Source organism: Myotis daubentonii, chromosome 18 (assembly GCF_963259705.1).
Source record: "Myotis daubentonii chromosome 18, mMyoDau2.1, whole genome shotgun sequence".
NCBI classification, from domain to species: Eukaryota; Metazoa; Chordata; class Mammalia; order Chiroptera; family Vespertilionidae; genus Myotis; species Myotis daubentonii.
This window is the reverse complement of record NC_081857.1, coordinates 35,634,449-35,650,773: the sequence shown is the minus strand read 5'-3', so window position 1 is coordinate 35,650,773 and position 16,325 is coordinate 35,634,449. Positions and strand designations below refer to the sequence as shown.

Sequence of the window (16,325 nt, the reverse complement as noted above, 5' to 3'; positions counted from 1 at the left end):
CTAATCATTAAAATTTTGATAATACTATTCATTTTTAAAATCTTGAGCTCATTTTATCCAAAGTTTACAGTTCTGAAGCAACTTTACCTTGTTTATAAAATTGACAATTTTTTTAGTTGCTGGAAAAGGCTATACCAGTATAACTTCCTAAATTACTTCACTTAGCCAACATTCATTGTTGAATATTTATGGATTGTCTACCTAAGGATGAAGTATAGTTCTAGATCAGTGGTTCTCAACCTTCTGGCCCTTTAAATTTCCTCACGTTGTGACCCAACCATAAAATTATTTTTGTTGCTACTTTATAACTGTAATGTTGCTACTGTTATGAATCGTAATGTAAATATCTGATATGCAGGATGGTCTTAGGCAACCCCTGTGAAAGGGTCATTCAACCGCCAAAGGGGTCTCGACCCACAGGTTGAGAACCGCTGTTCTAGATACTGGGATACAACCATGAGCAAAACAAAATAAACCCTCTCTTCTTTTAGAGCTTACATTTTAGTGAGGGAAATAGACAATAAACAGAATAAATAAATGAAACATTTAGTATATTAGTTAATGGTAATTGCTAAGGAGGAATGAGACAGGGCAGAGTATTAGGGAGCATGAAAGGGGTTGAAATTTTATGTAGGGTGGCCCTCACTAAAATGACAGTTGAATAACATGTCTGTGGCTATCTGGGGTAAATATTTTTGGCAAAAGAAACAGGAAATACAAAGGCCCAGAGATGGGGGTGTGCCTGATATATCTGGGAAGCAGCAAGGAGGCCACCATGGCTGGAGGATAATGTGCAAAAGGGAGAATAGAAGGAGAAAAGGCTTGATAATGAACAGGATGGGTGTGCAGATTATGTAGTGCTTGTAAGCTGCTTTAAGAGCTTTGGCTTTACTCTGAATAAGATGTGAAATCAGTAGATTTTTTTGAGCAAAGAAGAGCCATGATCTGACTCACGTTTTAGCATATGGATCTTACTTTTTGACCACTATGTTGAAAACATTATGAAAAGGGGACAAAAGACAAACAGAAAACAGGTTTAATAATGCATATGAGAGATGGTAAGTGACTTGAACAAGGGCGACAGCAGCAGGGGAATAAAGTGGTCAACTTCTGGATTCATTTTGAAAATTAGATGTGAGATGTGATAAGAAAGAGAAAGGACCAAGGATAGCTTCAATATTTTTGCATGAGCTGTAGTTTTGGACATGTTAGGTTTGAAATGCTTATTGGACATCCAAATAGAGATGGTAAGTTGGCTTAGAGACAATTCCAGGGTAATGGTATACATTTGGGAGCCAATAGCATGTTTTTAGTTAGTGAAGTAGTCCAGGTGAGAGAAGGGAAAGTTTCTTAGAGTGAAAGTTCAAGTTCCAAACTTTTAGATTAGATCTAACACCTGTCCTAAGAAAAATATCCATAACTTTATCATTCTACTCCTAAAATGTCTCCTTCATGTAAATGTAAAAATTAATGATGTCAAAGAGCAAGTTGCTTTGGTTGATATAAAGGTTAGAAATAAATTATTCATAATTCAGGCAACCTGAATTGAGTATAATTAATAGTCCACAGGCTTTAGTAGTACATCAAGAACTTTAATCAGGGCAGGTCAACTGTGGGTTAGAAATAGGAAATGACAAACAGGAGACAGATAAGATTTAACATTATTTAAGTTATGAAATCAGAGTTTAGAGTTGGAGGTAACTGAAAAGATCACTTAAACATGAGTAATTTGAGGCCTATAAAAGCAATAAAAAAGAAAAGGAAAAGATAGTTTTAAAAATGACTTAAATTCTGTATGCATATGCAAAATTTACATCAATACATAAATGTAACCATTTAAAATCTTAATGCCCTCTTTTTCCCCCTTTTGCTTTCTCCCTTACCTACTCTCTTTTCTCCATACACATCAGAGTCCCCCTCCATCAAATTCCCCTCTCCTAGTAACCTTTAAGAAGAACATAGAGGGTATCCTTTTTCCCCCTCCATGATAGATTGATAATAAATGTAATGTATTTAGTTAGTTGTATTTTTACATATGCAGGTATGAGTTTATTATAGTAGGCATATAGTGAGTGGGACCTTATTGTTTTAATTTTCATTTCTCTGCTGACATATGATGTGGAATATCTTTTCATAAGCTTATTTGCCATCTGTATGTCTTCTTCGGTGAGGTATCTCTTCAGCCTTTTGTCTATTCTTAAATCAGGTTGTTAAGTTTTAAGAGTTCTTTTTATATTTTGGATAACAATCCTTATCTGGTACGTCTTTTACAAACATTTTCTCCAGTCTGTGTCTTCTCATTCTTTTGACACTATGGGCTTTTTAGCTATATTTTCATTTTTAGTGGTTGTTCTAGGATTTGCCATACAGTTTATTTCTTGACATACAGTTTACTTCTATACGTATGTTATAAATCCCACAATACATTGTTATTTTTGCTTTAAGTTGTCAATTGTCATTGTTTTAAAGTTATGTGAAATTCATATAATAAAATTAAGCACTTTAAAGCAAACTTTTTCTGGTATTTAATATGTCCACAATGTTGTGCAAACACTACCTTTATCTAGTTTCAAATAATTTTCCTCATCCCCAAGGGAATCCCTGTACTCATTATTTTCCCTTATTTCCTACTTCCCCCAGTCCCTGATAAACTACTAGTTTGCTTTCTGACTCCATGGCCTTACCTATTCTGTATATTTCAAATTAGTGGAATCAGACTATACATGATCTTTTTTGTTTTTTAATCCTCACCCAAGGATATTTTTCCATTGATTTTTTTAGAGAAAGTAGAAGAGAGAGGGAAAGACAGAAATATCCATGTGAGAGAAACACACCCATTGCTTGCCTCCTGCATGAGCCCCAACCAGGGCTTGCGCCAGGGAGGCTTCTGCAACTGAAGTACATATTCTTGACTGGGAATTGAACCCGGACCCTTCAGTGCACGGGCCAACGCTCTATCCACTGAGCAAACCAGCTAGGGCTATACGTCATCTTTTGAGTCTAGCTTCTTTCACTTCATTTGTTTTTTTAACACACATAGCGAAGGAAGTTCACTGCATTGCTAGTATTAGTTTATTATTTCTTGGCTTCCACAGATTAATTTACTAACAGAATTCTTTATTGATTTTTACATATAACAATACTGTGATTCTTTTAAAGTAAAAGGTGTACTAAACGATGAGAAAAGTTAAAATAATTTTTGGTGAGATTAATAACGTTGATTAGTTGCTGAGAAGTGGTTACACGTGTTATTGTGAGTACAGTTAATACTGCTCATATTATTCAGCCAGAGAAATAATATCTAATTACCAAGAGGTTATATAAAGTAAGAAAAATAGAGTGAATGATATACTAAGGGATAGAGAAGTAAGTGTTGATATACAGGAAAGAATACTTGATACTGATCTTTTGTAACACTATGAGTTTTATTACAGAATATGTTAGCAATTCCTATTAACATTTATATATGATCCCAACTTAAAAACGTTTTGAAATGGAGAAAGCTTTTGTAAATTCATATGAATGTGGCGTATTGGGGGCTTTAACTTATCAAAGGGAGAAGTAAATTGACATAATTTTATACATATTAAATTAGTTTTGTCTCTCCACTTGAGAGCTTCAAGATAATACAATGATTAATATGCACATTAGGTCCAATTCTACTTACTATCAATTATCTGTATCATTTAAGAAAAAAATTGAAAGGAGTTTAAATAAATAGATTGTGTTTCAAATGGCAGATTATTCTAATGTGACTCCTACAGATAATTTAGACTTCAGATGGGTAAACTGATTTTTTTTTTTAACAATTTATTTTTTTTATTTTATTTTTTTTATTGCTTAAAGTATTACAAAGGGTATTACATATGTATCCATTTTATCCCCCCGCCCTAGACAGTCCCCTAGCCTCCCCTATCACCCAGTGTCTTATGTCCATTGGTTATGCTTATATGCATGCATACAAGTCCTTTAGTTGATCTCTTACCCCCCTACCTCCTGCCCCCCAACCCACCCCGGCCTTCCCGCTGCAGTTTGACAATCTGTTGGTAAACTGATTTTTTAAAAAAAGTGTCTGTTGCATGAGATTTTAGAATTTCACAGAAGTAGAGCATCTTGCAAGCTACCACACTCACTCTTTGAAGGAGGGTAAATATTAATAAATCTCATTCATAGCCAATGCCATTCCTCTGTTTAGCTAATTGAATATTGAGGCTTTATTTTCCTTTTAAAAATGAGTCACCGCCCTAACCGGTTTGGCTCAGTGGATAGAGCCTCGGCTTGCGGACTGAAGGGTCCCAGGTTCGATTCTGGTCAAGGGCATGTACCTTGGTTGCGGGCACATCCCCAGTAGGGGGTGTGCAGGAGGCAGCTGATTGATGTTTCTCTTTCATCGATGTTTCTAACTCTCTATCCCTCTCCCTTCCTCTCTGTAAAAAATCAATAAAATATATTTTAAAAAAAGAAAAAAATGAGTTACAGTTCTAATGCAATAAAAAGGCCATCGGGAAACTTTTTTTAAATATATTTTACTGATTTTTTACAGAGAGGAAGGGAGAGAGATAGAGAGTCAGAAACATCGATGAGAGAGAAACATCGACCAGCCGCCTCCTGCACATCCCCCACTGGGGATATGCCCGCAACCCAGGTACATGCCCTTGACCGGAATCGAACCTGGGACCCTTCAGTCCGCAGGCCGACGCTCTATCCACTGAGCCAAACCGGTTTCGGCCATCGGGAAACTTTAACTTTAGTATGGCTTCATTGTAACTATCTATAGAATATTAGAGCAGTTAATAATGTCTCTTTGTATCTAATTATAAACTCTGGAAATAGCACCTTAATTTCCACTTATTTACGCATTTAATAAGTACTGATTGAACATCTAGTATGTGAAATAGTCTGGTTTTACTATTTATGGGGCCTACATTCTAGTTGGAAGGGAAAAAACAGAATAAACATGTAAACAAATAATATAATATTAGAAAGTTATAAGTGCTATGAAAAAGGAATGAATGAGATAGTGGGATAAAAAGTGTCAGGGGCAGATTTAATGGTCAAGGGAAGCTGTTCTGAGGAAGTCATTTTTAAGCTGAGATGATGAAGCCATTTGAAGATCTGGTGAAAGAGGTCCTCATCATGAACAAATAGCACATGCGAAAACCCTGTTGCAAGAACAGGCTTAAAATATTCAATGAAACATAGTAAATAAAAGGTGGAATGAGACTGTGGTATGACATGAAGTCAGAGTAATAGGTACAGATCATTTCTAGCTACTGGATTTTTAAGAACAGCTTTGTTGAGGTTTGACATACAATAAACTGCATATATTATTTTCCTAGGGCTGCTATAATAAAGGAGATTGTTTCTTAATTTCTGTTTCTGGTAGTTCAGGGTTGGTGTATAGAAACACAATAGATTTTTGTATATTAATTTTATATCCTGCAACTTTAACTGAATTCATTTATTCTAATGGTATTTTGGTTGAAAAAAAGTAGGCTTACAGTTGTGAGTACATAAAACACAGTTTATTCTTATATTATTACTACATATTATATTATTACCATTTGAACAAATGTAAAACTACTTCTGCCAACCCCTATATATATAGTATGTAATCTGCAAACTGATAATTTTACTTCTTCCTTTCTGATTTGGATGCCTTTTAATTCTATTCCTGCCTAATTTCTCTGGCTAGGTCTTGTAATACTATGTTGAATAAAAGTAGCCATATTGGGGATCCTTATCTTGTTCCTGATCTTAGAGGAAAAGCTTCCATCTTTTCACCATTGAGTATGATGTTAACTGTGGGTTGTCATATATGGCCATTATTGTGTTGTGGTACATTTCCTCTACATAGACTTTGTTGAGAGTTTTAGGAAAACAATGCATAAACGATATTGTATCCCTATAAATATTCTTCAACTTTGTTCTCTGAGTTAGTTCTGTTGTTTGCAAATAGTTAATCCTTTTGAGTCTTGCTTTAAAGATTTGTTAGGGTCAGAGCAGCATTTAGTCTAGGCCTAATTTCCCCCCACAATTGAGGCAAAACCCTTCTAAGTATACTACCTAATTTCCCATGAATTAGGAAATTTTCCACTGTTGTTAGTTGGACCAAGTACTATGCCTATTTCTGTATGAGTCCCAAGTCTGCTCTTATTAATCCTTTCAGGTATTTCTTTCCCCAGCCTCATCTAGTTTCTTCACATACATGAGTTTACCAGTTTTCAGCTGAATATTCAAAGAGATTATCTGCAGATCTCCAGAATTCTCTCTCTCTGGGTTTCTCTCCTCTGTAATATGTTTCCCTGTGAACCCCAAGTGCCTTGAACTCCATGGACTCCCAAGCCCATCTCCTCAGTTTGGGGAACACTTCTTGCCTCTGCCTTTGATACCCATCCTTGCACGAGAAACTTTCTTCCAGCAGAAAGCTGTATTTCCTTTGCCTGTTTTCTGTCTCTTTGGGATCACTTTCCTATCTTGCCTAGCCTTTCATGTGTGTAGAACCATTGTTTCATGTATTTTGTCCTGTTTATAGTTATTTGAGATGGGAGAGTAAATCCAGTCTGGAAATGAAAGTTCAATCTGCCTGGATTCTCTTAACAGTATGAGATCATATATATTAGAGCCCCTTTGAAAAGAAAATTATTACCCAAATGCATGATATTTTTTATAATTCTTTTAGTAGTAGGCCAAGAGTATGTCAGTTACCTATTATGTGTATATATATTTCCCAGGGATATGTACATAAATCTGCAAGAAACTGAGTACATGAATCAATACTTTATACAACAGAGGCACTACTTCCATTAGAAACAAGCATCTAACATTCCCACAGTTTCTGTACTTTTATCATCTTGCGTGAAATCACATGAAACAGGTTAAGTTTGGCATCCTCATTTTCACTTTACTCTTTTTAGATTTCTTCTCTTACTACATATTAGCTCACATTCCCAAGATTTGGGGGCCCCTGAAGTGGCTATTCCTGGTATGTCTTCCAGATTCTGCCCTAACCTCTTCATTCCCCCTCCAGGTAGACTTGCCTATACCAGGCCTCATTTTTTTCATTAACTTTCATTAGTTATAAAGATGAGGACAAGTGAAGACTTATGGGGTTGTCAGTAATCTGTAATAACATCTATGATTTATTGATCATCTGCCATGTGCTAGATGTTCTATATATTTTCCCTAATTCTATTAAACAACTAACCACGAGTGAGGCCTGGGGGACTTGGAGAAGGTTTTGCAGAAAGGGTGCTTTCTCAGTTAAGTCATGAAGGATGAGTAGGAGTTAGGGAAGATGAAGCATGGAGTGGGGGGCAGTCAGGCAGGTGTTACACAGGGAATGGCATATGAAAAGACTTAGAGGGAAGAGAGTGTCTGACTAATTTGAGGAACTCAGTTCAGTTAGGCTGAAGAACATAAAAAGTGGAGAAAGGATGGAGAAGTTAAGGGGAGGGGTGGGAGCTGGGAAAGATGAAATTAGGGATATAAAGGACTTTATAAATGATACTAAGAAGTTTTGACTTTTTTTCTGAGTATAATGGGAAATTCTTGTTGAACTTTAGGTTTATTTTTATTTCAGTGAGGCAAATGGATTGAGGAGGTAAACTTGAGTTATAGCTATGGAGATGGAAAAATGTGGTTTTAAAAATTTAATAATTATTCATGCACTTCCTTAGCCATTTATACATTCAACAAATATAGTGACTGCCCACTATGTACGAGGCACTGTGACTAAATATTTGCTAAGTAAATAAATGTTGAATTATTATAAATTAGCTATCAGTTATTGAAGACTTACTATATGCCAGACATGGTGTTAAGTGCTCTACATAAACAATAAACAAATGAAGAAACTGAAGTAAAGAGAGCTCAAGCATGCCAATGTCATATAGCTATTAAATGCAAGAGCCAGGATTTGATCTCAGACCAGTTTAATATCCTATCATATTTGGTCTTTACTTAAATGATTGTTATTTCACATGTAAATTTTATGAATTTCCTTTTTAGGACTGCTTTTGCTGTGTCCCAAAGATTTTGGGTTGTTGTGTTTTCATTTTTATTTGTCTCAAAGTATCTTTTCATTTATTCCTTTATAACACTGTTAACCCATTCTTGTTTAGTATCATGTTATTTAACCTCCGTGTGTGTATTTTTTAGTTTTTCTTATAATTGAAAATTTCTACTGTGGTCAGAGAATATGCTTGATGTGATTTCTTTTAAAAAATATTTTTATTGATTTCAGGGAGGAAGGGAGAGGGAGAGAAAGATAGAAACATAGATAAGAGAAAATCATTGATGGGCTGCCTCTGTACGCCCCACACCGGGGATCGAGCCCGCAGCCTGGACCGGGAATCAAATCATGACCTCCTGGTTCATAGGTGGACGCTCCACCACTGAGCCACACCAGCCAGGCATGCTTGATCTGATTTTAATCTTCTTAAATTTGTTGAGACTTGTTTTGTGTCCTAACCTGTGGTCCATCCTGGAAAATGTTCCATGTGTACTTGGGAAGAATGTATATTTGCTCTGAAGACATCAGTGAAATTAATCAGATCTAGTGTGTCATTTAAGGCTGCTGTTTCCTTGTTGATTTTCTGTTTGGAAGATCTATCCATTGATGTCAATGGGATGTTAAAATTCCCTACTCTGACTGTGTTACTCTCAATCTCTCCCTTTATGTCCATCAAGATTTGCTTTATATATTTAGGTGCTTTTATGCTGAGTGCAGAAATATTTACAAGGGCTATATCCTCTTGGATTGATCCCTTTATCATTATACTAGAGGCCTGGTGCATGAAATTTTGTGCACTGGATTGCGGGGGAGGGGGGGAATGTTCCCTCAGCCTGGCGTGCACCCTCTTGCAGTCTGGGACCCTTGGCTCCTTACTATCCGCCTGCAGCAGAGGTGGGAGAGGCTCCTGCCACTGTGGCTGCACTTGCCAGCCATCAGCCTGGCTTCTGGCTGAGTGGTGCTCCCCCTGTGGGGATGCACTGACCACTAGGGGGCAGCTCCTGCAGTGATCGTCTGCCCCCTGGTGGTCAGTGCACATCATAGCGACTGGTTATTCCACCAATCAGTCTATTTGCATATTAGGGTTTTATTATATAGGATAATGTCCTTCTTTGTTTCTTGTAAGTCTTTGTTTTAAAGTCTATTTTGTCTGCTATAAGTATTGCCACCCCAACTCTTTTTTGTTAACATTTGCATGAAATATCTTTTTCCATCTTTTTACTTTCAGTTTGTGTCACACGTAAACTTATTATTTTTGTTTTACTCAGAAACGTGTGCCAATTGTCCTGGATTTCTATAAAAAGTTGTCTTTGCTTTGTAGATAAGCAGTAATTTTATTTACATCTAAATGAACACTTACGTGAAATTTGGGGCACTCAAGCCCTAAATAAATTTTCATTTCCATATCTTACTTAGATGATGTTAAGGTTTTTTTTCTCCTTCTGTGTGTATCCTTTGTTATATTAGTAAATATTAATAAAGGATGTATTTTAAAGGGTAATTTTATTTTGAAATAGGAGAAAGGGAAGTTTATGCTGCAATAATGTCAGTTTCCAGAGGAAGCCCTGTTTATCTAAACACATTTTATTTGGGGTTCAGTATGAATTTTCAATAGATGTTTTTCAGATAAGGAAGCAGTAATTCAAACGCAATTATATAAACAAGAAGATCAGAGAGGACTTATCCCAAAGGGTATAAAATGAACCAAGAGGTTTTGGTCTGAGTCACTACAGCATCATCAGCTCACCAATGCAAAACAAAGTAAGGTAGGTGTCTATACTGAGAAGGCTTTGCAAAATGAAATGTTCTTTTTCCACTTTCACCATTTTAGCACTTACTAAAAAATGGCAAATGTTGAGTGATAATTTTGGATTGGCTCTAAGAATTTTAATTATTGCTCCAAAATAGTTCAATGTTGAGTGAGCTACATATAGAAAAATGAGGAAAAAATTCTATTAACTCGAAGAGGTTAATTCCCTGATTGATGTTCATGGCTTTCTCTTCCTATTTACATTTCAATTGAAATAATTTTATCAATTGTATAGCATGTTATTAAATTATGTCAATTACTAATGGTTATCTTTGATGATATACTTCTGGGAAAACTTAAGAGTGAATTCAATTTTGAATATCTGTAGGTGTAATTTACTGTGTCTTATTTCAGTTATTTGATAGCTACACCACCTTGGATAGTGTCCCGTGCGCACACCTGCCTTATAGTCCATTTTACTCTCTAGAATAATATGTTGCTTTAGTAAAGTTCCTGGATTGTTTATAGGGTGGGCAGTTGATTCTTTTCATAATGTAGTAAGGGATTTGGAGAGAAAAAAATTGGTGGAGGAAATTAGCAGAGCAGAGAGAAATGTGCTTATTGAGAATGAAGGTAGTGAGGGAAAGAAAAAGTGGAATAAGGGGCAAAAGAAAGAAGATACATTAGAATAAGGAAAACATTGGAAGTATAGACATATATGGGTATGCCACTGAAAAAGCATATCTTATTAGTTAGGGCTTAAAATCATGCCTTATGTTTAGCTGCCCAATAAATAATTTGTGATAATGTTAAAAGAGGCAATTAAGTTGCCAAGATAAGAATAAAAGAGAAATTGTGGCATATATGTATATATATATATGTATATTTATGTATAGATTTATATAGTGTTCTGTAGCATTCCAAATTCATCATATGTATTGTTATTTTTTTTCTGAGATTAGGATAGAGCATATGGAGAAATGAGGGGCACAAAGTTATTAAATTGCTCGGTGACACACATTACAATGAAATTTGGAAGCAGAATTCTAGGTCACTAACTCTTAGACCAGGAGTCTGACACTAATTTATCACATAGAATCACACACTCTTTGTACTGAAAAGAACTTCCTGATCATCTTCTGGTTCTAAGCTTTGCTTTTCTAGATGAAGAAACTGAGGCTTAGAAAGGTTTTATTTAGGTAGAATTTTATTTGCAATTAAGGAAAAAGGATAATTTTTACTTTCTTTACATCCACAAAGTTATACAGATACTTTGCTGATAATTCAGTGCTTTTAACATTTCCTTTTGTTAGTTTAGGGTTTTATATTTATAAGAGTAACTTTGAAAAAATGTCTAGTGTTCAGAGTGAATGACAATGGGTAAAAGTTCCAAAATAGTTTTTGTTTATTCTACAATTTTAAAACAGGTCAGGTGTACTTTTTTTTTTCTTTCTGTTTTGCAGTTGGGGAAATAAGGCCCAGATCAATTAAATATTTAAGTCAATTTCTCATAGATTCATGGGAATTCTTAAAATACAATTGTGTTCCTTAATCCAGAACCAATATTCTCACCACTAGGTTGGCACACATCTATTTTACATAGCATCATAGAGCTAAAAGTTAAAACGTGAAGTTAATGATTTCCTATGGCAAAAATCCAGTAGCTGGCTGGCTGGCTAGTTAGGCAAGAACCATATGATCAGGACAGGTGAGTATTTTATATAATGTTCTCAGTTGATATTTTTAAGATTCTGCAGAGGATCCTCCAAGTCTGTGGCTCTAAGATAAGGGAACCAATTCTACCATCGAGGGAGCTCACATTTGTGAAGCATTTGAGAAAGCCAGATTCCATGAGCAACGAGTTCTTATATTTTCTGTCCCTAATCGAAATACCAACAAACCTCCAAGGAAAGCTTGAATATGCAGCATTTTATTTAAAAGAGTTCACTAGACACATATGTAATACCTTAATCAATAAAGAAATTAAAGATTGAAAAAAATAAAAGTATTCACTAGAAAACCCTTCTTAATGGGTTAGCTTACTTCCTTGTCTATATCATTTGGGGGTTTCAGAGTCATAATTTGGACTCTTTCAGAGCACTTAGAACAATATGTATTTTTATTATTAGTGTTTGTTCATACTTATCTCCTCCATTATTAGACTGTCAACCCTGAGGTCAAGGACCATAGATAGATTACGCATTTTGTATCTCTCAGTGCCTGGTTCACATGCTCAATATATGCTTATCTAATTTTTCTGCAATTCTCATTGTGGGAATAGGAGTGCAGAAATGTTTATCCCTGGTAGTTTGTTGAATGGGGTTTTAGTTTTCTCTTAAAAAGTTAATTAAAGATGAATTCTGGTTAACTGTTGCTGAATCTCTAAGATTTCAGTTGATGGAAATTTTAGTATATACAGCTTACAGATAGTATTGGGATATAATGGAAAGATAAGAGAAAATCTTGATACATTTTTTTTTAAATATATATTTTATTGATTTTTTACAGAGAGGAAGGGAGAGAGATAGAGAGTTAGAAACATCGATGAGAGAGAAACATCAATCAGCTGCCTCCTGCACACTTCCCACTGGGGATGTGCCCGCAACCCAGGTACATGCCCTTGACCGGAATCGAACCTGGGACCCCTCAGTCCGCAGGCCGACGCTCTATCCGCTGAGCCAAACCGGTTTCGGCCATTTTTGATAGAATAAAATGTTTACTGAATTATACCATATTTAATAGAAAAAGCAAACAAGTTTGTGTTCAAAGATAACTGCTTCACTAAGATGAATATTTTCTTTTCTCACAGTAATACTTAAGAAGGAAAAACTGCAAATATACCTAGCTAACTGTACTATATTTGTAAGGTAAAACAATCTTCTTAATCTCTGAAGTGATCAATTTACATTCAAAAGTCTGGATTACCTGCTCTCAGTAGCAGAACTAAAATAATTATGCCAACATTATCCAGCTCATTATGATGCCAATTGATATTGAACAAATTCTTTCAGCGGACAGGCTCTCTTGAGATACTTGTTCTTCTTCTGACTGAGGCACATGGACCCTCTGGTATCTTCTATGCAGCCAAACATATTTGACTCTCCTGGCTAGCCCACAATGTATCTGCCACCTTGATTGTTATTCTCACTACTGTATCAACCTATAATTTTTGCATCTGAATTTTTCCCCCCAAAATATATTTTTCTTGATTTTTAGAAAAAGAGGAAGGGAGAGGGGGAGAGAGAAACACCAATGTGAGAATGAAACATTGATTGGCTGTCTCCTGCATGTCTCCTACTGAGGACTGAGATGACAACCTGTGCATGAGGCCTGGGTGGCAATCAAACCAGTAACCTTTTGGTGAATGGGATGATGCTCCAACCAACTGAGCCATCTGGCCAGGGCTGCATCTGAACTCTTTTTAAGATAATGAATTTCATACATCTTCTGGGTAACATAATTTTTTACATGTCCAAGTCTACTTTTTTCAACATTAGAAGAATATCCTAAGGATGGAGAAAGAGAGTATCTAGATTTCTGGGTTAGCTCCTAATTTTATGTTAAAGTTTTCTGGATTTTCTGTAGCTTCATCTTGTCTTCCGCTTCATCTTGTCTTCCTTGGCAGGCAATGGGTAAAATTATATGCAATATTATTTGTATTGAGATGGTACTAATGTTTGGTTATGCATTTTCTTGGTTTCTTTGCCCTTTCTAATTATGACCCATTTGTTGGCCTTTTAACCAAAGTTTTTTTGAAAACTAGAGTTCTGGGAAGGCCCTTACTGAAACCTAACTGTTCATTCACTTCTTCCAGTCATAGAGGCAGGTATTTGGATTGTTTTCATTGAATGAATTGTTGTACACTTAGTTGGCACATGTGTCTCTGCCACTTTCCTGCTGTGGTTCTTCAGGCTTGCCATTCACTGTGGGGTATGTGAATCAGAGCCACATTTCAGTGTATAAAGAAAAATTACTGCGGGTATTAATTATGTAAAAACACCTAATATAGATCCTAGGACAATATAGGCATAGTATTAAAATATACATATTTTTGGCTCTTTCCAAATGTCTCTTCTGAATATCCTAAAGGATACACCTAATAGATTCTTTAATTTTATCTTCAATTTAGCATGACTGCTATCTTCCTGATATCCATGCTATTTGGCCTTCTGTGTGGGCAAGCAACGTCTTTCTGTATTCCAACTGAGTATATGATGCACGTTGAAAGGAAAGAGTGTGATTATTGCCTAACCATCAACACCACCATCTGTGCCGGATATTGTATGACACGGGTATGTAGTTCATCTTACTTCTTTTAGCTGTACATTAGGTAAACCTAGACTTTGTCCATATCTATGCAGAAAGGAAATGAGATAAATCACAACCTCATTTCCCAAATCTAATGGTAATTGGCTCTTTAGAGGTTGAGGGCATAGGTTACTATATGTTTATACTCAACACAGTGAGTATAGATAATTTTATAACACTTTACTTCCAAACTTTGTTTAAGCCTTATCTTGTTTCCATGATTAAGGATAAAAGGGTGTGTGTGTGCCACATTTGTCTCTTTGGGATTCAGTGAGGATATGTTGAGTGGGGTTTGGGGAATGGGACTGAGGAATCCTCCCCCAGTCCTATTAGTGACAAAGAAACATAAGTGAGTTGATTTTTATTTGTTGCCATTGACTATATGCATCTGAAAGTGCTATTATACTATGTTCCTTTTTCTGTTCTCTCCTCAGGATATCAATGGCAAGCAGTTTCTTCCCAAATATGCTCTGTCCCAGGATGTTTGTACATATGGAGACTTCATATACAAGACTGTAGAGATACCAGGATGCCCACGCCATGTTAGTCCTTATTTCTCCTTCCCTATAGCTGTAAGCTGTAAGTGTGGCAAGTGCAATACTGACTATAGTGACTGTGTACATGAGATCATCAAAACAAACTACTGTACCAAACCTCAGCAGTCCTATTTGGTGGGAGTTTCTATCTAACTTCAATAGACTGTAACTTGCAATGCAGTTAAATGTGTTTTCCTGGAATAAAGCTAAAAATATATCAATATATTTCACAATACATTGTGTATATGTTGAGTGCTGGTTCATCCATACCTGTACTTATGCATGCATGAGAGACCTGAGGGGCGTTAGAAGAAAAGGTGACTGAAGGATGATTTCCACATGGAAGGGTGGAGTGCAGGGTAAATGGAGAACAGGGACATGACATACTAATGAAAGCCAACCTTGAGCAAGCTCTTTTAACAGAGGGCCATGAATTTTGTCTTGACACAGAAAATGAATGTGGGAATGCTACAGTTACAAGGAATGGGTATTGTGGGAAGCTGAAGGAACACATGGCATTAGGTGCTAGTTAGGTTTGAACATTAGATTCTTTACTCATTAATCAAGTATCTGTATTTGATATACAGTTATCAGAGGGGATGTTATAATCCTGCAGCTTTTAAGTGTCCACGTTATCAAGTGACATGAGAACCCAAAGCCCCAGATTAATATTTGGAGACCATGCTAATATCAACTTCCAAAGGACTGGAATGGAGGTGGAGCGTAAGGAATATGTGAAATCTGCAATATGGTACTTTATCCTACTCATTCAAATGCACAGGATAAAACGTCACCAAAACGCATTAACCGTGCATTCTATTCGCAGAACTCTTCTCTGTAATTTAATTTAATTTCTCTGTGGCCTAACTGACTTATGAAAGTTATACCCCGAAAGCCTGGAAAAGAGGCCACGATCATTTTACATGCGAACATCTAAATCCTTTGTAGTCTTTCAAGTAATAAGAGACAGTTTCTAACATTTATACCAAAAGCAACTTGTACTGTTTTGGCTTTTGATGTCATGAAAACCTATTATGATTATGAAAGATTTTAGGGACTGGGGGAAATTGCTAAGAGATTTTAATAGAGTAGAATCATCCTAAATTTTAACCTAAATATTGATCACGATTGAAACACTGTTTTCTGGCAAATGTACTTGGTAAGGGGCTGCTTATTTTTCTTTTCCTTCGGTAGGTACTATTTCGTGAGGGTTTGATTTTAATTAGATGCATGAAGTGAGGCAGATCTAGTGCCCTGCAGACTTGACCTCAAAAAGATGATTTATCCCGTACCTGCCCATTTCTCTCCATCCAAACTGCTACTACATCAGGGTGAAAATCAGTTGTTAGCAGGGCCGGTTGGCTTTGCTATATTCCACAGTCACTGGTTGCATTCAGCTGGGTATCTTGCAAATACCTACGTGCTGACAGTGCCCGTGGAGGCGGTGTGGTGGGGTAGGTGGATTAGTGCCAAGCCCATGCTCTTCCAATGGAGGAGGGAATGCGTGTACACTTATATACAAAGTCAGGAATTTATGAATTATTTTTACCTTCATATCTGAGGTTGATATTAGCATGGTCTCCAAATAAGATTTCAGAGCTTTGGGTTCTTGTGTCACTTGATAGCATAGACACTTAAAGCTGCAGAATTATATAACATTCCCTCTGGAAACTGTCTATCAAATACAGATATTTGATTAATGAGTAAAAAACCCAAT

The 16,325-nt window shown here is 36.2% G+C and overlaps 1 protein-coding gene across 1 annotated transcript; it reads left to right on the top strand.

Moving 5' to 3' along the window:
* Window positions 1–12,464: 12,464 nt before the first annotated feature.
* On the top strand, window positions 12,465–14,809 carry TSHB (thyroid stimulating hormone subunit beta). Its single transcript, XM_059673468.1, has 2 exons — window positions 12,465–14,056; window positions 14,507–14,809. The coding sequence occupies exons 1-2, from the start codon at window positions 13,895–13,897 to the stop codon at window positions 14,759–14,761; spliced, it is 417 nt and encodes a 138-aa protein (XP_059529451.1). The 5' UTR covers window positions 12,465–13,894; the 3' UTR covers window positions 14,762–14,809.
* Window positions 14,810–16,325: the final 1,516 nt, after the last annotated feature.

Bases quoted from the DNA above. Each gene is read 5' to 3' on its own strand.
- TSHB (XM_059673468.1), top strand. From the start codon at position 13,895: ATGACTGCTATCTTCCTGATATCCATGCTATTTGGCCTTCTGTGTGGG. The intron at 14,057-14,506 runs GTATGTAGTTCA...TTCTCTCCTCAG, and splicing joins CCGGATATTGTATGACACGG to GATATCAATGGCAAGCAGTT.